The sequence below is a fragment of the Dromiciops gliroides genome, chromosome 2 (genome assembly GCF_019393635.1).
Source record: "Dromiciops gliroides isolate mDroGli1 chromosome 2, mDroGli1.pri, whole genome shotgun sequence".
Classification (NCBI taxonomy): Eukaryota; Metazoa; Chordata; class Mammalia; order Microbiotheria; family Microbiotheriidae; genus Dromiciops; species Dromiciops gliroides.
In genome coordinates, this window is record NC_057862.1 from 689,763,062 (window position 1) to 689,787,889 (window position 24,828).

At 42.8% G+C, this 24,828-nt stretch overlaps 1 protein-coding gene across 1 annotated transcript in view; it reads left to right on the forward strand.

The window, feature by feature from the left end:
• The first annotated feature begins 635 nt into the window (after nucleotides 1–635).
• DGUOK (deoxyguanosine kinase) overlaps nucleotides 636–24,828 on the forward strand; it is a 48,616-nt gene continuing 24,423 nt past the window's right edge. The window contains exons 1-2 of the mRNA XM_043980474.1: nucleotides 636–833; nucleotides 11,331–11,443. Coding sequence (XP_043836409.1) covers nucleotides 695–833; nucleotides 11,331–11,443 — 252 coding nt within the window. The 5' untranslated portion in view covers nucleotides 636–694. The remainder of the gene's footprint in view (nucleotides 834–11,330; nucleotides 11,444–24,828) is intronic.

The following is a 24,828-nucleotide window of genomic DNA, read 5'->3' on the forward strand; positions in this document are numbered from 1 at the left end:
ATCCTGACTTGTAAGTTATCCATTAACTGGGGTCTGAATTCCTTTTAGAGCTCATATCTGAATTAGAGCTTGGATCTTAGGTTTTTCTGTTAACCCCTTTTTGTCTCCTACATCACTATGACTACAGCAAATCTAGTTATGTTTGCAATTAGCAAGAGCATTTGCAATTCTCTTACATTTAGCAAAGAAAGAAACTGAGGCAAAGGGAAGCCAAATGATTTGCCCAGGTTTACACAGCCGTTAAGTGTCTGAATAATCTCGAATTATTCATAATAATCATAATAATCATAATCTCGAATTTATTCAGTCCGTATCCTATCCTTGCGTTTGGCCTCGGGCCCCAATTAGACTGGGAGCTCCCTGAGAACAGGGTCTCTCTTTGCCCTTTCTCTGTAGAAACAGCACCTATGGCAAATAGTAGGTGCTCAATAAACCGTAATTGACTGACTGACTGACCGCCCCAGGACATCGTGGCAAAGGCTCCACGGCCCGGGCAAGGCTGAGGTCCGGGGCATTCTTCTTCCGGTCCAGGATGGGCAGGGCTCCCGAGGCCTGAGCCCCTCAACCCCGCCCTCCCCTCCTCAGTTTCCCGGCGGGGGGCGGGGCGGCGGCAGGCCCCACCCCCACGCCCCGGGAGGCGCACGCACTGAGGGCAGAGGGGCGGAGGAGGAGGAGGAGGAAGGGAAGGAAGAGGATGGCTCTGGGCCGGCCAGCCCCGCAGCTGCGGCTCCTGCTCCGCTCCTTCCTCGGACCCATAGCCCTGAGCCAGCGCGCCGCGTCGGGCCCGGATTCGAGGCGCCGACCCCGCCGCCTCTCGGTGGAAGGGAACATCGGTAAGACCCGGGCCGCGGCAGCGGGGCGTGCGTCCGAGCCGTGGGCGGGGCGGGAGCCTGGCGGGGGGGGCGGGGAGCGGGGGCGGAGCCTGATTCTGCTTGAGCCGCGGCCCCGACGGCTGATCGCCATAGGCCCTTGGGCGGGATGGGGGGGGGGGGGGTCGGCCGAGGGCCTGGTCTGGGCCTGCGCAGTGAGAGGCGCCCAGAAGGAACTGCCCCCGAGGGAGTGAGGGGAGGGAGGGAAGGAGGGGCGTATTTGGGCTGCGGCCTCCCCCTGACCCTTCGGGGCGGGAGCCTAGACTGGACTTGGCCCGACCTGCGTCCCCTCTGAAGGATGGCCGGCTTCCGCTTGCAGCCCTCCAGTAGCGGGGTGCTCCCCACTGGTCCTGAGCCCTGGGCAGAGGGGCCTGTCTGCAGTGCACTTTATTATGTGCCAGTCACCAGTGTGCTGGAGTGTGGGGATCCGGCCCCCAAGGAGCTCAGATCGAATGGGGGAAACAACAAGCAAACTGACATAGGCAAGAAATACTATATACTGGATAAATAGGAAATAAGAGAGCAAAGGCCTAGAATTAAGCGGGGCTGGGAAGGGATTCCTGTACGAGATGGGATTTTTAGCAGGGAAGCTGGGGGCTGGAGGACACCCGGAGACTGCTGTTCCCAGTTCTGCTCCCCACCCCCAATGAGACGAGCCTGATCTCCCCTCCTCCCTCCTCGGTCACTTAGGTCTTCTTTTCTCCAGGCGGAACACCCCCAGGTCATGATCAAGGCCCTTCCTCCCTTTGCTGGCTACCTCCCCCAGGTTCTCCCCACTTTACCTGTGTCCTTCCTAAAATGTGGAGACCAGAACTGGACACGGGACTCTAGAAAGAGGTGGCTTGAATGGTCCAGAAAACAGCAGGACTCTTCTGTCCCCAGTCCTGGCTACCAGACCCCTGAGTATTGTATTAGCTTTTTTTTTTTTTTTTTGCAGGGCAATTGGGATTAAGTGACTTGCCCAGGGTCACACAGCTAGTAAGTGTTAAGTGTCTGAGGCCTGATTTGAGCCCAGATACTCCTGACTCCAGGGTCTGTGCTCTATCCACTGCGCCACCTAGCTGCCCCTGCATTAGCTTTTAATTTACTATTATCTTGTGATACTGTTGTCCCCACTTCTACCCTCCAGAGCTCTTTCAGACAGGCTGCCTTTGGCCCTGCCCTCCCATCTTATACTGGTGGGGGCTGACTTGGCATTTGAACCTAATAAACATCTAACTGAAGGCTTGATGCTACGCAGAGAATACAAGACAGAAAGGAAACAATGTCTGCTCTGAAGGGATTTCCATTCTACTGAGAGGAGACAACTTGGACACAAATGCTTTCATACAGAATCTACATAAGGTGATACAAACTTCCCCCTTAGAGAGTGATTGTAGCAACTAACACCAAGGTAGAGATAAGGCCCAACATCCCAGCCCCCATCTGGCTCTTGGTTGTGGACTCTTTAAGGCAAAAAAGAGAAATCAAGGCAAGCCTAGATGTTATTGGGCTTTGCCCATTTCTTTTCTTTTTCTTTCTTTCTTTCTTTTTTTTTTTAGTGAGGCAGTTAGGGTTAAGTGATTTGCCCAGGGTCACACTGCTAGTAAGTGTTAAGTGCCTGAGGTTAGATTTGAACTCAGGTCCTCCTGATTCCAGGGCTGGTGCTCTATCCACTGCACTACCTAGCTGCCCCCTTTGCCCATTCCTTACTTAGCCTGTTCTACTTGTGGATGTACTCTTCAGTTGCGGTCTCAGGGCATTTTAAAAGGCATCAGTGGGGCAGCTAGGTGGCGTATTAGATAGAGCACCGGCCCTGGATTCAGGAAGACCTGAGTTCAAAACCGGCCTCAGACACATGACACTTACTAGCTGTGTGACCCTGGGCAAGTTACTTAACCCTGATTGCCCCACAAAAAAAAAAGTACTCTAGGCAGGAATGACTAGAGACAGAGAAGTTAAAAAAGGCATCAATGATCACTACATTGGCAGATCTAATGGCCTTTTCTCAGCCTCCCTGAGCTCTCTGTTACCTTTGACACTTGATTCTACTGGGTATTCTGCCCTCTTGACATTGCTGTCGCCTACCTGCCTGTCTCCTCAGTTTCCTTTGCTAGTTCTTCCCCTAGGTCATGCCCTTTCGCCATGGGGGTTCCCCAAGGCTCTGTGCTGGTTCTCTTCTCTTCTCCCTCTCTACTATATTGCTTGATGATTTCATTAGCTCCCATGATGAAGAGAATTCCCAGATCAAGATATGCAACCCAAAGCAGGGTCATGCCACCCTGCCGTCTTTGTGCATCTTGAACTGCGTGTCCCAAATGAAGGTGACCAAAATGCAACTCAATATCTGCCTCCCCCAAGTCCTTTCCTCTCCCAAACTTCCCTATTATTGTTTTAAATCACATTTTATTTTATTCAATCAGCAAAAAAAAAAAATCACCTTTCCCTCCCACAGTAATCCACCTCACCTTCCAGTTGAGAGCAAAGAAAAGGCACACTCCACACTACAGACATGTGTAGTCAAGCAAAACAAATGTCAGGGGCGGCTAGGTGGCGCAGTGGATAAAGCACCAGCCCTGGATTCAGGAGTACCTGAGTTCAAATCTGGCCTCAGACACTTGACACTTACTAGCTGTGTGACCCTGGGCAAGTCACTTAACCCCAACTGCCTCACTAAGGGAAAAAAAAAAAAGACTCTAAAACAAATGCCCACATTGGCTATGTCCAAGTTACACACACACACACACACACACACACACACACACACACACACACAATTCTGTACTCTGAGTCTGTCACTTTATGGGGAGGGGGGTAGCTTGCTTCATTATTAGTCTTCTTCATCATTAGTCCTCTCCAGTAGTGGTTGGTGATTACATGGATCATTGTTCCTAAGTCTTTCAAAGTTTTTTGTTTTTACTATATTGTTGTCCATTGTGTGGGCCAAAAGTCGACATGTTTTAATAACTTTTTGAAAATTATCTTTTCTTTTTTTACCACTTACAAGATTTTATTTTTTTACACGTAATGTAAAATCATTTCCTATATATACTATATATGATGCTATGGTATTTTAAATTAAAAACAAAAAATAAAGGGGAGGGAGCAGCTAAATGGCACATTGGATAGAGCACTGGCCCTGGAGTCAGGAGTACCTGAGTTCAAATCCCGCCTCAGACACTTAACACTTACTAGCTGTGTAAGTCACTTAACCCCACTTGCCTCACTAAAAAAAAGGGGGGGTTATTAAATATTGAAACCTCTTTCTGACTTTTGGCCCACCCTGTATAAATTACTCTGTGTAATGTCTTCAGATAAGTTTCCCCATAACCAGTCTTCAGCATGTCTTATAACCCAATAGTTTTCCATCACCTTTATGTCATAATTCATTTAGCCATTCCCCAATTTATGCCTCCCCTCAGATTCCCACTTTGCCATCTTAAGAAGAGCTATAAATATTTTTGTTAGTTTGTTTTGCTCGGGACTAACCCTTCCCTTAGTCTGCTGTTCAGTCATTTCAATTCTGTCTGATACTTCATAGCCCCACTTGGGGTTTTCTCGGCAAAGATACTGGAGTGATTTGTCATTTCTTCCTCCAGCTCATTTAACAGATGAGGAAATTGGGGCACACAGGGTTAAATGACTTGCCCAGGGTCACATAGTAAGACTGAGGCTGGATCTGAACTTACAGAAATGATCTTCCTGACTCTAGGCTGTGCAATCTAGCTGCCCCTCTAATTACTTTGATTTCATTTAATTAATCTACCTTCTCCCTAATTGGCTTCCTCATCCCTCTTCCCTTTCTCCCCTCATTTCCCACTGAGTGAGATGTCGTTTCATATTTAACCACGTGTGTACATGTGTGTATTGTTCCATCCAGACGAGAATGAGGTTGTACAGTGAGCTGCTTCCTCCCACCCCTTCCTTCTCATTTGTAGAGATACTTAACTGCACACTCTGATTATGTGAGCTAATTTCCCCTACCATTCCTTTCGCTCTCCCACTGTTGTCCTCTTTCTGTCGGTCCCTTAAGATCATCAAATATGGGGCAGCTAGGTGGCATAGTGGATAGAGCACTGGCCCTGGAGTCAGGAGGTCCTGAGTTCAAATCCGGCCTCAGACACTTAATACTTACTAGCTGTGTGACCCTGGGCAAGTCACTAAACCCCAATTGCCTCACAAAAAAAAAGGGGGGCAACTAGGTGGCACAGTGGATTGAGCACTGGCCCTGGAGTCAGGAGGACCTGAGTTCAAATCCGGCCTCCGACACTTAACACTTACTAGCTGTGTGACCCTGGGCAAGTCACTTAACTCCAATTGCCTCACTAAAAAAAAAAAAAAAAAGATCATCAAATATGAGGAAACCACTCCCAACCCTGTGTAGGCTGCTAAGTGAGCAGTGGATACAGTGCCAGTCCTGGAGCCAGGAGTGCATGAGTTCAAATTCAGCCTCAGACACTTCCTAGCTGTGTGACCCTGGACAAATCATTTTACTCTGTTTGCCTCAGTTTCCTTATCTGTAAAATGAGCTGGAGAAGGAAATGGCAAATCACTCCATTGTCTTTGCCAAGAAAACCCCAAGTGAGGTCACAAAGAGTTAGTCATGACTGAAAAATAATTCACTTGGACTTGTCCTCTATTCCAGTCAATATTAATCAGTTTGATATGGTTCCACAGGGGTAGCGATTATAAGTTCTATATATTAGGTCCCAGAGCTGTGAACTGTGGTTGTAAGTTCGCTTGCTTAATCAGAGGAAGCTAACTAGAGGTCTTCCACCCTTGTGACCAAGCTCAGGATGGCAGAGGTGACTCAATTACATGGAAAGTCCCCTAAGTTATTTTTGTACCTCTGGACCATTCTCCATGAGCATGTAACTATCTTATGATCACTTAGTCAGTGGAGATGCCCCCTGCTTTGGCCATCTGTGACCCTACTGACATCCCATTTTTGCTTATTTTAGCTTATGTGTCATATGTCTGCCAATGGGATTCTGTACTTTGTATAGTCACTTTAGAACAGCCAGGTAATAGATCTGGTAGCAAACCTTAGAAAAACAAGGTCCTAGAAGAAGGGGGCATCTCAGATCATAAGGAAGATCTGAGGCCCACTTCATTAGAGGTGACCACAGGCCCTTGAATAAAGTGTCCTTAGCTCAGAGCTCTGCCTCAGTCTCTTTTATGTGACAGGTTGGACAATTTTAATCACCACAACCGAAAACAACTGAACAACAACAAAAATGATCCTTTGTGATTATACAGTTCACACATGTAGCATCTCCCCGTGGTAGAATGTAAGCACTTTATCCTTATGAGATTCAAAATTGGATATACAGAGCATTAAATTCCCTTTTAACTTTTCCCTTTATATATATATATCTCCCAGACCAGTAAGAAAAAGAAGCCTCTGAGCTTTAATCTGTGAGGGATTAGTTTTTATTGCTTGGGAATTAATTAGACAACAAAAGGTGATAACAATTAGGGAAATAGAGAAGTAGAAATACAGATGAATGACCTTAGATCTAAACTTAGTCTATTTTCCTTTATAAAACTCACTGAATCCCAAACTGCCCGCCAGGCCAAGAACCAGCACACACAAAGCTGAACACCAACCACGTGTTTCTCAACTCCTCTCACCTGCGTGCCACCACGGCTAAATTTAGCAGCCAGAGAGCAAGAACTTCCATTCCTGCCCTCACTTTTAAGTCCATGTACCAGAAGTTCCTCGTGTTCTCCTCCCCAAAAAAAGAGGTCCTTCAAAAGCCGCTTCTGTTGCATGCGCAATCTCTCAAATGATTCAGCTAAAACTTCTGATATAGATCTTTACCACAAATAATTTTTACCACATTGTTTATCATTGTTCATGTACATGTTACATGGGCCTCAGTTTTATCATCCGGAAAAGAAGTAAATTCTAGCCCCCGCTTCCTTGAGTCCTTGGGAGGATCAAATGAAGTCTAAAGTGATATAGAAATGTTAGCTGTTAGCATTGATGATGATGGTGGTGGTCATCATCTTCATCCTCATCACCCAACTGCCCCCCAAATTCCTCTTTGGTAAGTTAGGAAAACCCTCCCCAAACAGAGACCACATCCGCCTTCATCTGTCTTCATTCAGCGGCCACAATTCTGTTCTCTCTGCTGAGAGGAAGGAAAGAAGGCATCTTCTCATCCCGCTTGAGAAGAAGCAACTTTTGAAAGGCAAGTTGCACTGACTTTGGGTACCCAGAGCCCTCTCTTGGCGTTGTTGGTCATGAAGTCAGTGCCAGATCTAGGGGAAAACTGGGGGGTTCCAGGTAAACTTGCCTTTTTAATCATTAACTCTGATGGCCTGAAGCCTGAGTCTTCGATCATTCCGAAGGCCAGAACAAAGCTCCTTTCAGTTCCTCTTTATTGGGTCTCCTGTTGTAATTGCCTCTGTCCTCAGTGTCATGTGGGCATTATTATAGTGCAGGGTCTCTTTCTTTCTGGACCTTCTGTGCCCACTGTGGATTACTGGGGTAGCAGCTGTGTTCCTACAGGAGCTCTGGATTCTAGAATCCTAGGTTTAAAGTTGGAAGAGACCTTGGAAGTTGCCCAAAGGGCTGTAAAACTGTACATACTCTTTGACCAGCAATAGCACTACCGGGTCTGTATCCCAAAGAGGTTTAAAAATAAAAAGGAAAAAGACAGATATGTACAAAAATGAGCAGCTCTTTTTATAGTGGCAAAGAATTGGAAATTGAGGGGATGCCCATCGTTTGAGGAAAGGCTGGACAAGTCGTGGTATATGATTGCGATTGAATACTCTTGTGCTAGAAGACGCTTCTACTTATCCATCCAGTATGGATCTGCTCAAGTTAGAGGACCTGAATTAAAATCCATCTCAGATGATCCTGTGCATGCATCTTGAGCAAGTTGGCAAGTTGGTTAACTATCCTGGGCCTCAGTTTCCTCACCTGTAAAATGAGGGCAGTGAGCCTAGGTAACCTCTAAGGTACCTTTTACTTCTAGATCTTTGAGCCTATGATTTCTACTCCCTACAGTCCCCTTTCATTTTGGCCTGACTCCCCATTCTCTGGCACTGTCTACCCTGATTCCCCAAATATGAAGGGGGCCGCTAGGTGGCTCAGTGGATAAAGCACCAGGCCTGGATTCAGGAGTACCTGAGTTCAAATCCGGCCTCAGACACTTGACAGTTACTACCTGCGTGACCTTAGGCAAGTCACTTAACCCTCATTGCCCTACCAAAAAAAAAAAAAAAAGAGCATGGTAATGCCAGCTCTGGCCTGCTTGTCTATGTCTCCTCAATGTCCTTGACTCTCTTCTGCTCTCTGTGCTCCCTCCCCGCCCCCCATATCAATGTTTCATTAATTCTCTTTTTGAAACAAGGGATTCTGAGAGGCAGGGATGAAACATGGGTACATACCAGGGGCTGTGCAAAGGCAGAGACAAGAAGGAGAGTGTTGTGAATGACAAGAAGCAAGGAAGCCAGTCTGGCTAGACCAGAGTATGTGGGAATTAGCGTAAGGAATAATAACCTTGGAAAGGGCACTTGAGGCCAGACTGTGAAGGACTTGAAATGCCAAACAGAAGAGTTTATATTTGATTCTAGAAAAACTAGGGAGCCATTGGAGTTTATTGAGTAGGGACAGTCAGCAAGTATATGTGAAACACCAACGGGATGCCAAACATTATATTAGATGTTGGGGAAGGAAAATAAAAATGAAGGTGCCCATGTCCTTGAGAAGTTTGCAGCCTACCTATGGAAGGGGTGGAGATATAAATAAAAGTATATACCCCCCCAAAAAAGAAGGTAATTTGGGGGGTAGGGAAAATCTATAGCAGTGGGGATGGGGAAAGGAGGTGGCATTTGAACTATGCTTTGAAGGAAGCTGGGAATTCTAAGAGGGGGCAGTAAGGAGGTGTCAGGAGAAAGGCTGTGTGTATAATAGAGACAGGGGAGGAAATGCTTCATATGAGAAACAGCGAGCTCAGTTTGACTGAACCATAAAGTGGGAGGCGGAGGAGAGTAATGTATAATAATGCAAAAATGCCATGGAGCCAGATTGTGGTTGTCATTCAGTCATGTCCAACTCTTTATGACCCCATGTGGCATTTTCTTGGCAAAGATACTGGAGTGGTTTGTCGTTTCCTTCTCTAGCTTATTTACAGATAAGGAAACTGAGGCAAAAAAGGTTCAGTGACTTGCCCAGGGTCATGTAGTGAGAACGTGATTTGAACTATGGCTTTCCTAACTCCGGCCTGGCACTCTATCCCTTGTACCACAGAGCTGCCCATAGGGAGCCAGATCACAAAGGACTTTTCAGACTAAATAGAAGACTTTGTATTTGATACTAGAGGTAATAGTGAGTCATTGACACTTCTTGAGTAGGGAAGTGACATGGTCAATGCCATTTGTACTGAGACACTATAATAAATACAACAATACTACTTATATTAATTTTTCCTGTGCCATATCAATCAAACTATGAAAGGTTTATTTTGTAGAACTAGAAAAAAAATAATCTAATCCATCCAAAGGAAAACAGGTCAAAAATCTCAAGGGGAAAAAATGGAAAAAGTTGGGAAGAATACCAGATCTCAAATATATTACAAATCACTGGAACAAACTGTGAAGACAATATACAGAAGCAAATGAGCTAGTAACCTATTATTTGACAAAACCAAAGACTCTAGCTACTCAGGTAAGGGCTTACCATTTAACAAAATCTTCTGGGGAAACTGGAAAGAAGACTGGCAAAAACTCAATATAGATCAACATCTCACTCTGTGTATACCAAAATACCTTCAAATTGAGACATAAACACCATGATAACCACATTATAGGAGTAACAAAGAAATTACCTTTCAGATTTATAGATACAGGAAGAGTACTTGACATATAAAAGATAGAGAAGATCACTGAAGATAAAATGGACAATTTTGATTATGTAGAATTAAAGATTTTGCCTAAACAAAACCAGTGCAGTTAAAATTAGAAGGGAAAGAAAGAGTTGATTGGGAAAAGAATTTTGGAGTACATTTCTCTTATAAGGTCTCATTTCCAAGATACATAAAGATCTGATTCAAATGTGTTTAAATAAGAGCCATTCCCCAGCTGATGGCTAAATTGTCAAAGGTTGTGACCAGGCAGTTTTCAAAAGGAGAAACTTAAGTTATCAATAGCCGAAGGAAAAAATGTTCCAACTCACTAATAATTAGAGAAATACAATTTAAAGTAACCTTGTGGGGGCAGCTAGGTGGCGCAGTAGATAAAGCACCAGCCCTGGATTCAAGAGTACCTGAGTTCAAATGTGGCCTCAGACACTTCACACTAGCTGTGTGAACCTGGGCAGGTCACTTAACCCTCATTGCCCCATAAAAAACAAAAACAAAAAATAAAAATAAAGTAACCTTGTGTTTCTATCTGACACCTGTCAAATTGGCAAATTTGGAGGGGGGGGGTGGAATAACATGTTGGAAGGGCTATGGAAAAACAAGTACATCAATGCATTGTTGGAGGAACTTTGAAATGATATAGCCATTCTGGAAAGCAATTTGCAGTTATGCCCCCAAAGTTACTAGATGACATATTTTTAAAATTTTTATTTTATTTGTGATATATAATTAAATTTTATACATATATCAAATATAGATATACACATACACACATATATGGCATACATAATGTATTTTTCTATGTTATTATATTTAGATATACCTAGATATAAAACCTATGCCCCAAAGAGATTAAAGAAAGAGGGTCAAGACTCATGTATGCAAAAATACAGTAGCTCTTTTTGTAGAGGCATGGAACTGGGAACCAAGGGAAGGGGGTACCCATCAATATAGGAATGGCTAGACAAAGTTATGGCATATAAATGTAATGGAATAACATTGTGCTGTAAGAAATGACAAAACAATTTCAGAGAAACCTTTGAAAACCAACCTCATGCAGAGTAAAGTAAGCAGAACCAAGAAAACAAATTATATGATAACAACACTAAAGACAAACAGCTTTGACAGATTTAAGAACCCCAATCAACACAGTGACTAACCACAGTTCCAGAGAACTTGATAAATAATGTCCCCATGTCCTGACAGAGAAATGATGGGAGCAATATGCAGAATGAGAAATATATTTTTGGATGTGAACAATACAAGAATTTGTTTTGTTTGACTGTGTGTATTATATAGGTTTTAGTTTCCCTTTCTCTTCCCCTCTGCCCAGTTGGGGGAAGGGAAGGGAAGTAGAAGACAGAAAAATAAGTTGTGGTTTTTTTTGTGGGGTTTTTTGGTTTTTTTTTTTTTGGTTTAGGGCAATGAGGGTTAAGTGACTTGCCCAGAGTCATACAGCTAGTATCAAGTATCTGAGGTCAGATTTGAACTCAGGTCCTCCTGAATCCAGGGCTGGTGCTTTATCCACTGCACCCCCTTGCTGCCCCCAGAAAAATAAGTTTTTAATAATTAAAAAAGATTTTTTAAAATGTCATTTTTTTTTCAGCTGTGGGGAAATCCACCTTTTTGAAGCTACTCCTGAAAAGCTTCCCAGAATGCCATTTAGCTGCCGAACCAATAACAACATGGCAGAACATCCAAGCCGTTGGCACACCAACAGTAAGTTTGCAAAGTTTTGGAGCCCTGGCAACAATGATGGTTGACGGGGGCAGGAGGAAGGGGGGAAAGCGAAGTGACCTATGGTGTTTGAGCTTTCTGTGAGTGGGGCGAGAAGTACCTTGTGTGTTTCCTTGTGTCAATCTCATGCCAGTGTTACTGCCCCCCCAGAGGAGGTGAAACTTGGTTGAGAGGCAGGTTGGGTGGCCTTGGAGTTATGGAGTAATAGGATTTGAGACCCAGAAGGGACACCCTAAGTCCGTCTTGTCCAATCTGTGCAGGAAAAGGGTTCTTCTGGGAGCTTGTAGTCTTGCCTCTGCTTGGAGACTTCTAAGGAGGGGAATTCCACTGCCTCTCAGTGGAGGTCATCGTGCTTTTGCACAGCTGTGGTTAGAACAAGTCACATCAAACCTAAATTTCTGTCTTTGCAACTTTCACTCACTGCTCCTGGAATGATTCAGTCCTTTGGAACCAAATGGAGTAAGGCTGGTCCCTCAGCCATAAGGCTGTTATCGGGGCCCCCCTTAGTCCTTCTTCAGGACAAACACACTCAGTTTCTCTAACTGATCTTCATATGCCATGGACTGGAGGCCATGTACCATCCTTGTTACTCTCCTTTGGACACTCTGTGACTTATCAACATCATTTAAAAAAAATTTTTTTTTTTTTTTAGTGAGGCAGTTGGGGTTAGATGACTTGCCCAGGGTCACACAGCTAGTAAGTGTTAAGTGTCTGAGACTGGATCTGAACTCAGGTACGCCTGACTCCAGGGCTGGTGCTCTATGCACTGCACCACCTAGCTGCCCCATCAACATCATTTTTAAACTCTGGTGTTAAGACCTGAAAACAATATGCTAGGTGAGATTTGATGAAGGCAGAGTATATATAGTAAGACTATCTCCTTATTTCTGAAAGCTATTGATTGTTTTCACAGTTAAGTCTATCCATATTAAATCTCCCCATCCTAGGCTTGCTTTTTAAGCATAGCAAGCTTGGGGCAGCTAGGTGGCACAGTGAATAGAGCACCAGCCCTGGATTCAGGAGGACCTGAGTTCAAATCTGGCCTCAGACATTTAACACTTACTAGCTGTATGACCTTGGGCTAGTCACTTAACCCCAATTGCCTTATCAAAAAAAAAAAAAGCATAGCAAGCTTTTAAGTATAGCAAGGGTTTGTGTGTATGTCATTTTGAAATTGACAAACACCAAGAAAAATAAACATTTCTTACGAAGAACAGAAAAAGAGAACAGTATATGAACTATGAATCTCTATTACATACATGTTGGTTATATAAGTATATAATCAGCTCAGCACATTGGCTTCAAAGCTGGCCAGCTTGTCTGTGTTTCCCTTTGAACTCTCTTCTGTGTATTTTTAAAAAATGCTTTATTGGGGCAGCTAGGTGGCACAGTGGATAGAGCACCGGCCCTGGAGTCAGGCGTACCTGAGTTCAAATCTGGACTCAGACACTTAACACTTACTAGCTGTGTGACCCTGGGCAAGTCACTTAACGCCAATTGCCTCACCAAAAAAAGAAAAATTAAAAAATGCTTTATTGATCCTCATTTTTTTCCTTTTCTTCCCTTTTTTGGTATCACTATTGCTACCCACTCCTATCATCCCCCTCTAAAATTGTGAATGCCTACCATAATAAATCAGGCTAATCAAGCAAAACAAACCCACACATTGAGTATCTTGGAAAATATGTCACATCTGGTGCTTCTAATCTATCACTTTGCCTTCAGGAGATGGATAACAGGCTTCATCATCTGTCCTCTCTAGTTATAATTGGGCATTGCATTGAGTTCTTAAGTCAAAGTTCTTTTTCTTTATAATACTTTTAGCCATTGTGTAAATCACCGTATGTATCAGTACATACAGTTCTTCCCAAGTTCCCTCAATCCATTCCTTTTGTCATTTCTTATGGCATAATAACATTCCATTACATTCAGATGCCATCGCTAATTTAGCCATTCTACAATTAATGGGCATCCTTTGGTTTTTAATTCTTTGCTCCAACAAAGAGTACTGCTATGAAAATTTGTATACTTATCTGGGTCTTTTCCCTTTATTTTTTATTTTTTGCAGGGCAATGAGGGTTAAGTGACTTGCTCAGGGTCACACAGCTAGTAAGTGTCAAGTGTTTGAGGCCAGATTTGAACTCAGGTCCTCCTGAATCCACAGCTGGTGCTTTATCCACTGTACCATCTAGCTGCCCCTTTTTTTTCCCTTTATGTTTAATTCACTTTTCTTCTACTTTCAGTTCCACACATCCACTGGGGGAAAAAATCCATTACATACATATATACATATATATATATATATATATATATATATATATATATAATCAAACAAAACAAATTCCCACATGAGGCATGACAAATAAAAAGAAGAAAAAAGAAAAGATGCTTTAATCTTTTTTTTAATAATAAACATTTTTATTTGAAGTTTTGAGTTCCGAATTCTAACTCTCCTTCCCTCACTTTCCTCTCCCCTCTTTAAGGCAGTAAGCAATCAGCTATAGGTTAGATATGTGCAATTATGTAAAACATTACCATATCAGTCATTTTGTATAAGAAAATGTCAATAAAAGAAAAAAATGAAAGTGAAAAATAGCCTGCTTCCGTCTGTGTTCAATCAAGATCGGTTCTTTATTTGGAGATGGATAGCATGCTTCATCATTAGTGCTTTGGAATTGTCTTGGATCATTGAATTGCTGAGAATAGCTAGGTTATTCCTAGTTCTTCATTAAACAATATTGCTTTCACTGTGCATAATGTTTTGGTTCTGTTCACTTCACAATATATCAGTTCATATAAGTCTTTCCGGGTCTTTCTGAAATCACCTTGCTTGTCATTTCTTATACCACAATACTATTCCATCACAATCAGATACCAAAGCTTGTTTAGCCATCCCCCAGTTGATGGTCCTTACTTTTATTTCCAATTCTTATCCACCACAAAAAGAGCTGGTATCAATATTTTTGTACAGATACATCTTTTTCTCTTTTCGGGGGATGTCTTTGGGATACAAACCTAGCAGTGGTATTGCTAGATCAAAGGGTATACACAGTTGCAAGGGGCTCAAATTCTAGCTAGTCTGTCTAAAATATCTAATGAGTGGTCGCCAATAAATTATAAGCTTTAGCAAGAGTTTAGACTTTTAAGCATTTATTAAGGAGAATAAGAATTTGGTGAAGAGAGAGAGAAAAGCCCAGATTCATCTACCTATTAAAGGGAGAGCGCATTTCTAGCTCCACTCTCCACCAGAGTCCTGTCAAAAGAGAGAGAGCCAGCCTCCCCCCCCCTTCTTCCTCCCTCAAGCAAAGGTCACAATGTCACTTCCTGACTCCAAGGAAAAGCCCCATGGCTTGCCCTCAGGCGCCTTCTCCTCTTGAGGGAGCCTTCCCACTGTAAGTCTCCAGCAGGTGGCGTCATTCCAATCATTATGCAGTTCTATAGCCCTTTGGGCATAGTTCCAAATGAATATGCTTTAATCTTCATTCTGAGTCCTTCAGTTCTCTGTTTGAGGGTGGATAACATTTTTTAGCCTGAGGCCTTTGAGTCATTTTATTGATTAATCTTTTAAAGTAGTTTATCCTTTCAGTATTGTGACTGTAAAAATTCTCCTGATCTGCTCACTTCATTCCTCATTAGTTCATTCAAGTCTTCTTAGCTTTTTCTTTTTGTTTTTTGCGGGGCAATGAGGGTTAAGTGACTTGCCCAGGGTCACACAGCTAGTAAGTGTCAAGTGTCTGAGGCTGGATTTGAACTCAGGTCCTCCTGAATCAGGGCCAGTGATTTATCCACTGTGCCACCTAGCTGCCCCTTCTTAGTTTTTTCTGAGACCATCTCCTTCATCATTTCTTACAGCACAATAGTATTCCTTCACCTTCATATATCATAACTTGTTTAGCTCTTCTCTAAGTAATGGGCCCCCTTGGTTTTCAATTCTTTGCCACTACAAAAATAATAATAAATAAAGCTGATACCAATATTTTTGTACATATGGGTCCTTCTTTCTTTCTTTTCTTTTTCTTCTTTCTTTGATCTCTTTGGAGTATAGACCCAATAGTACTGTCACTGGGTCAAATGGTATGTCATGGAGAGAAAAAAGGGAAAATTATAGATCAATATTCTAAATGGACAGTGACACAAAAATATTAAATAAAATATCAAAAGGATTTTATACTGTGCTAGCTGGTTTTATACCGGAAATGCAGGATTGATTCAATATAAGGAAATCTATAAATATAACAGAGTACATTAATACCAAAAATAATTTAAAAACCCATTATGTTGATAGATTCTGAAAACGCTTTGATAAATTCAGAATGGTGGGATAAATTCACAGCACCATAGTTATTGTGCTTTTCTTTTCACAGCTCCTCCAATATTTGTCACTTTCCTTCAGATACCGCTAGGTAGTACAGTAGAGACAGTACTAGAAGGGATCAGGAAGCTCTGAATTCAAAATCCTGCTTCAGACACTTACAAGTGGGGTGATCCTGGAAAAATTACTTAAGGTGTGAGATGGAAGTGCAGAGTTGGTTTTAATTTTCTTTTCTTATTAGAAATTATAGGGGTGGCTAGATGGCGCAGTGGATAGAGTACCGGCCCTGGAGTCAGGAGGACCTGAGTTTAAATCCGGCCTCAGACACATAACACTTACTAGCTGTGTGACCCTGGGCAAGTCACTTAACCCCAATTGCCTCACTAAAAAAAAAAAAAGAAAAAAAAAGAAATTATATAGAGCATTTTTTGTTTGCTTGTTGGTAAAATAGGTGTTCCTACCCTTTGACTCTTCATGTATTGGAAATTAGTTCTTGATATTTGTATCAATTCCATATTTTTAAAGTCAGTCAATGCTTTCTTTTCTAAAAGCATTGCTTTGGTTTATGCAAAAACTTTTCAATTTTTTTTTTTTAGTGAGGCAATTGGGGTTGAAGTGACTTGCCCAGGGTCACACAGCTAGTAAGTGTGTGTTAAGTGTCTGAGGTCGGATTTGAACTCAGGTCCTCCTGACTCCACGGCCAGTGCTCTATCCACTGTGCCACCTAACTGCCCCAAAACTTTTCAATTTTATGTAATTAAAATATCCGTTTTATCTACTCTAATCCTCACTGTCCTTTGTTTGGTCAAGAACTTTCCCCCTATCCATGAATGTTGGTTTAAACAGTATTGTTATTTTAATTAGACTAGAATTGCCTACTTACGAGGAAATAATATTTCTTTAATTATTTGGGTCTGTCTGTATTTTCATAAATAGTGTTTTGTAGTTATATTCCTACAGTAGATAGACACCCAAATTTGTATAGATTTGATAATTATTTTGAATGATTTTTTCTCTTTCTATCTCTTCCTGCTGGGTTTTCTTTGTAGAATTCAGAAATATTAGTATTTATTGGTTTATTTTCTATCCTGCAGATTTTGTTGGGGTTGTTTCAATTGTTCTTTTAGTTGATTCTTTTGGGTTCATTAGATAGACCATCATATTTTATCTTTAAAATGCGATAGTTTCCTCTTAGCCTATGTCTATTTCTTCAGTATCTTTTTCTTCTCTTACTCCTTTTCTAGGGCTAATAGATATCCTTACTTTACCCCTGACTTTACTGGAAAGTCTTTTTCCATTAAATAGGTAATGCTTCCTGACATGGGCTTAGGATAAGTCAAAATGAGTTTTTCCTGTGGGAAGTAAAACCAAATAAAACCAGATAACCAGAATAGAGGATAGAGATAACCAGACCGAGGAATCTAGGGACTATAAAGTTTAGATTGACCAAGTAGATAATCAGGATAGACACACCTAAGAAGTAAGGGGAGATAAAATTCTGTAGCAGGAAAGTCAGTTAGGCATGGCTATTACCTGACCTGAGCTAGGAGACAGAGATAACCCCAAAGGTCAGGACCATCATTTCATTTATTTTTATTTTTTCCAGTTACTTGTAAAGGTAGTTTTCAACATTCATTTTCATAAGATTTAGAGTTCCAAATTTTTCTCCCTCCAGGACCATCATTTCAAAAAAATCCCCCAGGACTCTCAGGAGTATGACAGACATCCAAGCTTTCCCCACCCCACCCCAGAAGGGAACTTCTACTTTTCAAGTGAATACCCCATCTGTCCTTTACTAAAGCTTTTGCCTTCTGTTCTGGGAGGGGGGTGTTTGTAATCTTCACCCCAGGGGTGAAGTCTTTGACTTCCCACTCCGTCACTTTCTCTAGTGCCAAATAAAAAACTACTTTAATTCCAATTGGACTGTGTGTGAGAGTGTAATTCTTTCCGGAGGAATATCAAAGGACCCCCAACCTTTCCCCTGTGACACTTCCTAAGCTAAAGAAAGGCTTATTTATTCCTATACTGCCTTATGTTGTTTCAATTTAAAAACACACACACACACACACACACACACATAGATACTGAATTTTGTAAAAAGCCTTCTCAGACTCTTATCTATGTAATCATGTTTGGTGGTGGTGGTGGTGGTGGTTGGTTTTGGTTTTGGTTTTTGTGAGGCAGTTGGGGTTAAGTGACTTGCCCAGGGTCACACAGCTAGTAAGTGTTAAGTGTCTGAGGTCACATTTGAACTCAGGTCCTCCTGACTCCAGGCCTGGTGCTCTACTGTGTCACCTAGCTGCCCCGCCAGTTGTTGTTTTTAATACTAGCACGGTCTGTTCTATTTAATTTTTCTTTATATTGAACCAACCCTGAAATCTTAGTATAAAACCAACCTATGGGCAGCTAGATGGCGCAGTGGATAGAGCACCAGCCCTGGAGTCAGGAGGACCTGAGTTCAAATCCGGCCTCAGACACTTAACACTTTACTAGCTGTGTGACCCTGGGCAAGTCACTTAACCCCAATTGCCTCACTAAAAAAACACCAACCAGATCATAATGTAAAATCTTTTTACTATGCTATTGAAACCTCTTTGTTCAAAATTTGTTTAATATTTTTTGTGTCTGTTCATTTGGGATACTGGCCTTTATTTTTCTTTCTCTGTTTTTTCTCCCTATGACTTATGTATCAGAATCATATATGTGTAATAAAAATATTTTTAAGGATCTCTCATTTTTCTTTTTTTTACCATTAATTTATGAAATATTGAAATAAATGTTCGTTGAATGTTTGATAGAATTCATTTGTGAGTTCATATGGTTATAAAGACTTTTCTATGGTTCATTCATTTTGTCTATCTGGTATTGAATTATTTAAATAACCTGTTTCTTATTCTGACAATTAGGGCAGTTTTTTGTAATCATATAAGTTAATCAGTTATGTTGATAAATAATTGGACAAGATAATTTCTTGTAGTTTCTTTTATTTCATCCTAAGTTGTGAATTTTTTTCATCTTTTATAAAATTTCATTTTCCTCTCTCATTTTTTAAGAAAATATTTATTTATTTATTTATTGGTGAGGCAGCTAGTACGCGTCAAGTGTCTGAGGCCGGATTTGAACTCAGGTTCTCCTGAATCCAGGGCTGGTTCTCTATCCACTGCTACACCTAGCTGCCCCTCCTTTCTCATTTTTTTTTGGGGGGGGGTGAAGCAGTTGGGGTTAAGTGACTTGCCCAGGGAAACACAGCTAGTAAGTGGCAAGGGTCTGAGGCTGGATTTGATCTCAGGTCCTCCTGAATCCAGGGCTGGTGCTCTATCCACTGCTCCATCTAGCTGCCCCCTCTCTCTCATTTTTAATCCAACTCATTATTTTAATAATTAGTACTTTGTTTTATTCAAAAATTGAAATTTTTTCTTTTATTTTTGTTAATGTCTTCTTTAATTTTCAGAATTACTTGTTATTCAGTTATTCTGTTTTGATTTGTTGGTGTGTTTTTTTTCATCGTATACCCAATACATTGAATTGTTCTTTCTCTTTTGTTGAAAAGTCTCTAAAGAGAACTCTAGCTGCATCCCATAAGTTCAGGTATGTTGTCTCATTTCTTTTCTTTTCTTTTTTTTGGTGAGGCAATTGGGGTTAAGTGACTTGCCCAGGGTCACACAGCTAGTAAGTGTTAAGTGTCTGAGGCCAGATTGGAACTCAGGTCCTCCTGACTCCAGGGCCGGTGCTCTATCCACTGTGCCATCTAGCTACCCCTGTTGTCTCATTTCTATAGAGAAATTAGCAATGGTGATGGTAGATCTCTGACCGTTACTGAAGAGGAACAGAAAGGAATTTAACAATGCTAGGTATAGCACCTTTACAAAAACTGGCAATATATTAGGTATTCAAAACCTTGCAAACAAGTGTGGAAAAGCAGAAGTGTGGAACACATTCCTTACTGGCACAGTGCTATAAAATGATATTCAATAGGGGCAGCTAGATGGCGCAGTGGATAGAGCACTGGCCCTGGAGTCAGGAGAACCTGAGTTCAAATCCGGCCTCAGACACTTAACACTTACTGGCTGTGTGACCCTGGGCACGTCACTTAACCCCAATTGCCTCACTAAAAAAAAAAAAAAAGATATTCAATAAAGGGCTTTTGAAGAAAGAATTAAAAATTAGCCTGACTCTAATTTAATCCTAAAGGTGGGTCAAAAAAAACCTCTGAGAAACAGTAGTAGGGGGCATCTAGGCGGTGCAGTGAATAAAGCACCGGTCCTGGATTCAGGAGTACTTGAGTTCAAATCCAGCCTCAGACACTTGACACTTACTAGCTGTGTGACCCTGGGCAAGTCACTTAACCCCCATTGCTCCACAAAAAAAAAAAAAAGAGAGAAGCAGTAGTAAATTTCATCCAAGAAAATAACAGTCAATAATATTTTTTTTGGTGAGGCGATTGTATTTTGGGGTAATGATGCCTTTTGTAATTGCCTTTTTTCCTCCCAGTATCAGGTACTAGGTTGTCAAAGTTTAAAGGAAGTACATTTGCTGTCATCAGTGATGACATGGGATTGCTACTGAAATACTGCAAGACCTGTTCCATTTTCCATCTATTTGTTTTTCCCCTTCCTGTGTGATTTGGGGATGCTTGCACTTAATGTGGACCTAAACCTAACTCTACCCCATTCAATCCCAATCTATGATGGCTCCAGCAGACTTGTCAGGCTTAGACCAAAGTGGAAGCTTCCTGAAGCTGCACATTTCACCTAAATTTGAAGGACTTCTTTACCACCTGAGCTATCTAAATGGGTGAACAGGAATCTTGGCGGGGGGAGATTTCCAATACTGGAAGCCTTCCAAAGGATGAAGAAGCACCAATACTTTATTTTTATATATTTATATATATATATATATATATATATATATGCTTTGGGGGGGGGCAGTGAGGGTTAAATGACTTGCCCAGGGTCACACAACTAGTAAGTGTCAAATGTCTGAGGCCAGATTTGAACTCAGGTCCTCCTGACTCCAGGGCTGGTGCTCTACCCACTATGCCACCTAGCTGCCCCTGATAAACATTTAGTAAGCACCTACTGTGTGCCAGGTACCCAGGTACTGTGCTAAGTTCTCTAGGTATAAAGAAAGACAAAAGACAGTTTTGAGTCTCACAATCTAATGTGTAAGAGTGGTTAGCATTTCTGCAGCTGCTTTAAGGTGTACAAAGCACTTTACAAGTGTCAAGGGGGTGGTGATGCTATTATTATACCCACTTTATACTTGTGAAAACTAAAGAAGACGGAAATGAAGTGACTTGCCCAGGGTCAGACAGCTAAGAAGTATCAGAGGCAGTATTTGAGCTCAGATCTTCCTGCCTCCAAGTCTAATGATCTGTCCACTGTGGCACCTAGCTGCCAGGTTGCTGATAAGCAGTCTGAGAGCTCAGCTGGTTCTGTTTCCTCCTGTGCCTCAAATGGAGTTGCCTGAGTGTTGCTGCATTGCCTTAATGATGGCCAAGCACGAGGTTGCCTAGGTCCTTGGCTGGCCTTATCACCTTCTCTTGTCCCATGCTCACCCCCATTCCCACATCCCACTCCCCACACACTTTGTTTTCTGCCTGCTTTGGACTCAGTGGGTCTTCAGGATTCTAGTAGTCGTTTGGGGTGATCCTGGACTGGACTGGGGAGATTCTTGCTGTTTCTTATTGGGTTTGTTTTTTGTTGTTGTTTCGTTTTTTAATCATTCTTCTTTTTGGTATATTTTTAGAGCTGTACTTGGGTGTCTGTGGGGGATCCAGGCCCCTCTTAGTGTAATATACTTCTATCTCTCCATGATTCTACGGGCCATTCTTCTAATCCTTGTGGCCAGGCCATTGTTTTTTCCTCTGAGGCTTGGCTTAAATTCATTGTGAAATTCTTCTCTTTATCTCTTGGGCTTCTGTTAATCCACAGTGTTTCTTCATTGTGCTTACTGTTCTGTTTACATTTTTCTTGGCTGGTAGACTTTAAGATTATTTACCTAGACTTACATCTTGTGAGTCTTCTTCCCATCGCAGTTGGTTTCTAGTTGTCTCTCAGTGAGACTCTGGACTGGATAGAGTAGCCTACCATATTTCTAGCTGGTTTCTGTGGGTGTGTGTGGGAGAGTCAGGCATCTCTGCAATGCTGATTCATGGCCTCTAAACCAGGAGTGTATATTCTTCAGTTACCATGGGGTGGTGCTATTGGGTCACCTGAGTACTTCCCTGACCTAGGTCCGGTTTGGGGATGGGAGGGAGGGAGAAGCCTTATTTCCTCATGGGCTGTGGTGGAGGGAGATCCAGAAATGTTGTTGGCTTTTTGAAAGATTCAGTGATCACCAAGATAAGTCCGAACGGTACTAACGGCTCTGTTTTTGCCAGAGCGAAAACTCCAGCAGGTGCCTCAATCATTCAGATGCCCTCCCGGCTACTAGATTCTGCTTCTGGTGACCTGCTTCCCAAATTCCTCATCTGTTTCAGACGGCTGTTTTCTGTATGTCCAAACAATTCATTTCTTTTTGTGTGTGTTGTTATTCAGTGCTCTCCATGTTCAACTCCTTCTGATTCTCTGCTTGGTAAAATCTGAATGCCCAGCCTCTCATATAGCTACATTCTCATACTAGTTGGCCAGCAGGAACACCTGCCTTCTGTGAATGAATGAATGAATGGATGGATGGATGAGTGAGTGAGTGAATGAATGAATGAATGACGTATCATTTATTGATCATTTGCCATGTGCTAAGCACTATGCTATATAGTACAGATTCTCCAAAAAAGGCAAACAGAAAAGTTTCTGCCCTCAAAGAACTTATTGTTCTAATAAGAAAATGGACAGTGGCCCAAAAATGACACAGAGGGGTCTAATTCCAGGTGAAAAAAAGCTCACCTTCTGAACCTCAGGGAGCAGAGGCAGAATCTGAGTTCCAGTTGCGGGAGGCCTAGGGCCAAGGTACAGGCATGTTTGGAACCTTCCCCTCCTACCACTGGATTCCTACGAGATCAATGAGAGTAGACCTGGGAAGTTTTTCCTTTTCCTATTCCAACCTCCACAGTCTGGTTCCCAGGGCCTTGATGCCCAGTCCCTTCCCCATTCTTAGCTCTGCTGGACCTTTGGGACCCCAGTCCTTTCCCAGCAGCCTTTGCTCTTCAAAGTTCATGTGGCTTTACCACCCGCCCTGATACTGTCTTTTGAACCATAAGTATCACTGGGCCTTTCTATCTGACTTAAAGCTGAGGCCTCCTGCATGTGTTGTCACTCCCCATTAAGACGTGAACTCCCTGAGAGTAAGTCCTATCAACTTTTCTGGATCCACAGGATCATAGATTTTGAGGTGGAAGAGACCTTAGATGTGATCAGGCCTAGCCCCCTCCCCGTACAGATAAGGATGCTGAATCATGGGTCACACAGGTGAACCTAGATCTTCCGGACTACAAGTCCCATGTCTTATACATTGTCCTACTGCCTCCCTCAGCACATTGCTTCCTACAGTGTCGGTTACTTAGTAAATGCTTTTTTGTTCCCTTCTCATGGGACCTTGGGGACTAGTTGATTCAGCAGGAGGCAGCCAAAGAGCCGACCCAGCCCCGGGTTGCCAGGAGAGCCCCCAGAGGCCAAAGATGGAAGAGAGGACCAGAGCAGACAAATGGATGGGTGGTGCCCAGGAAGGCTGAACTCATGCCACACTTGCAAGAGAAGGTGCCTGAAGATCGGACGGTGGCACTGGTCTAGCGGGCATAGAGCTTAGTACTCACAACTCAAGGAGTGACAAGAGTGAGCTTGTGGAGAGAGCACAGACTGGGCTGGGAGCACCAGACCATGAGCATGGAGCAACATGGGCTGGCTGTGGCAGAATGGACAGCCTTCAGAGCCTGCTGGTAGGAATAGAAAGTGTGGGGCAGCAGCCACTCTGGGGAAGAACTGATGGTGAGATAAGAGGGTCTGAAGGAAGGGACAGAAAAGGAAGAGCATCAGATTCCCAGGTGACAAGGAGCCGTCCTGGCCATGTGTCCTCGTGGCCTGGCATCCACAGCCACGATGCTGCTGTCTCAGTACAGAACCAAGCACAGCTCTGGTGGCTAGATTGCCCCAGGTGGTGGACCTGAGCTGCAGGCTCCAGCCCCTCCCCTCCATGACCCAGCAAAGGACTCCCATAGCAGCCGCTGCCTGCAAGAACTCAGCTGTGAATAAGGAAGACCCCAGAGACCTGGCCAGATGGACTTTCTTCCATAGTGCTTGAAAGAGAATGTAGCCAAACGGTATTCCATCATGATCCCATGGCTACCTCATTCCTCTGCCCATGAGAGTGGGAATGAAGAATTGTGGGCTACTGAGGGGACCTTCCTGGATCTCTCCATCTTCCCAAGGCCCCAGCCCCTCTTCTTAGACTGTTTCCTCCTTCACTCCTGGGTGCAGGTACTCTGAGAGAACTGACTTTATGCCCAGAGGTCAGGTCATCCGCCCAACCTATCTCTTATCCCTCCTTCAAACAGACAGACAGACAGACAGAGATTAATGTATAATACACACACACATATACACACACACCCACACACACAATGGAGGTACCGCATCAATCACCTTATCCCCCTTCTAGACCCAGAGCTGTCTTATTTCTGTAATCAAGAACTCTAAAATGCCTGTATCTGACCATCCATAACTCATAACTCTCTTCTCTGTGGCTCTTTCCTCCTATTCTGCCAACTTCCCTACTAAAGCTATTTCAGTTTTTACTTTCTTCCCATTCTACTCCTGACTCCATGAGTAACCAGTTCAACTATGGTTAATAAGAAATCAGTAAGTGCTTGTTGACTAATTTCTGTCATCCACCTTATGCCAATATCCCAGTGCTGCTAAATCATGCTGGAGGTAGTTACATAGTCACGCTGACTGGATCCAAGACAGGTTTATGTCATGGAATCTCAACGGGGCCCCCTGGGTCACTGTTCTTTAATGTAGGGATTCTGTATTGCAGCCATTCAAAGCAATTTCTTTTCTCCTCAAGCCTTCCACACCACCCTTTGCCCTATCCCTCTCAGCAAGACATTGCCTCACAT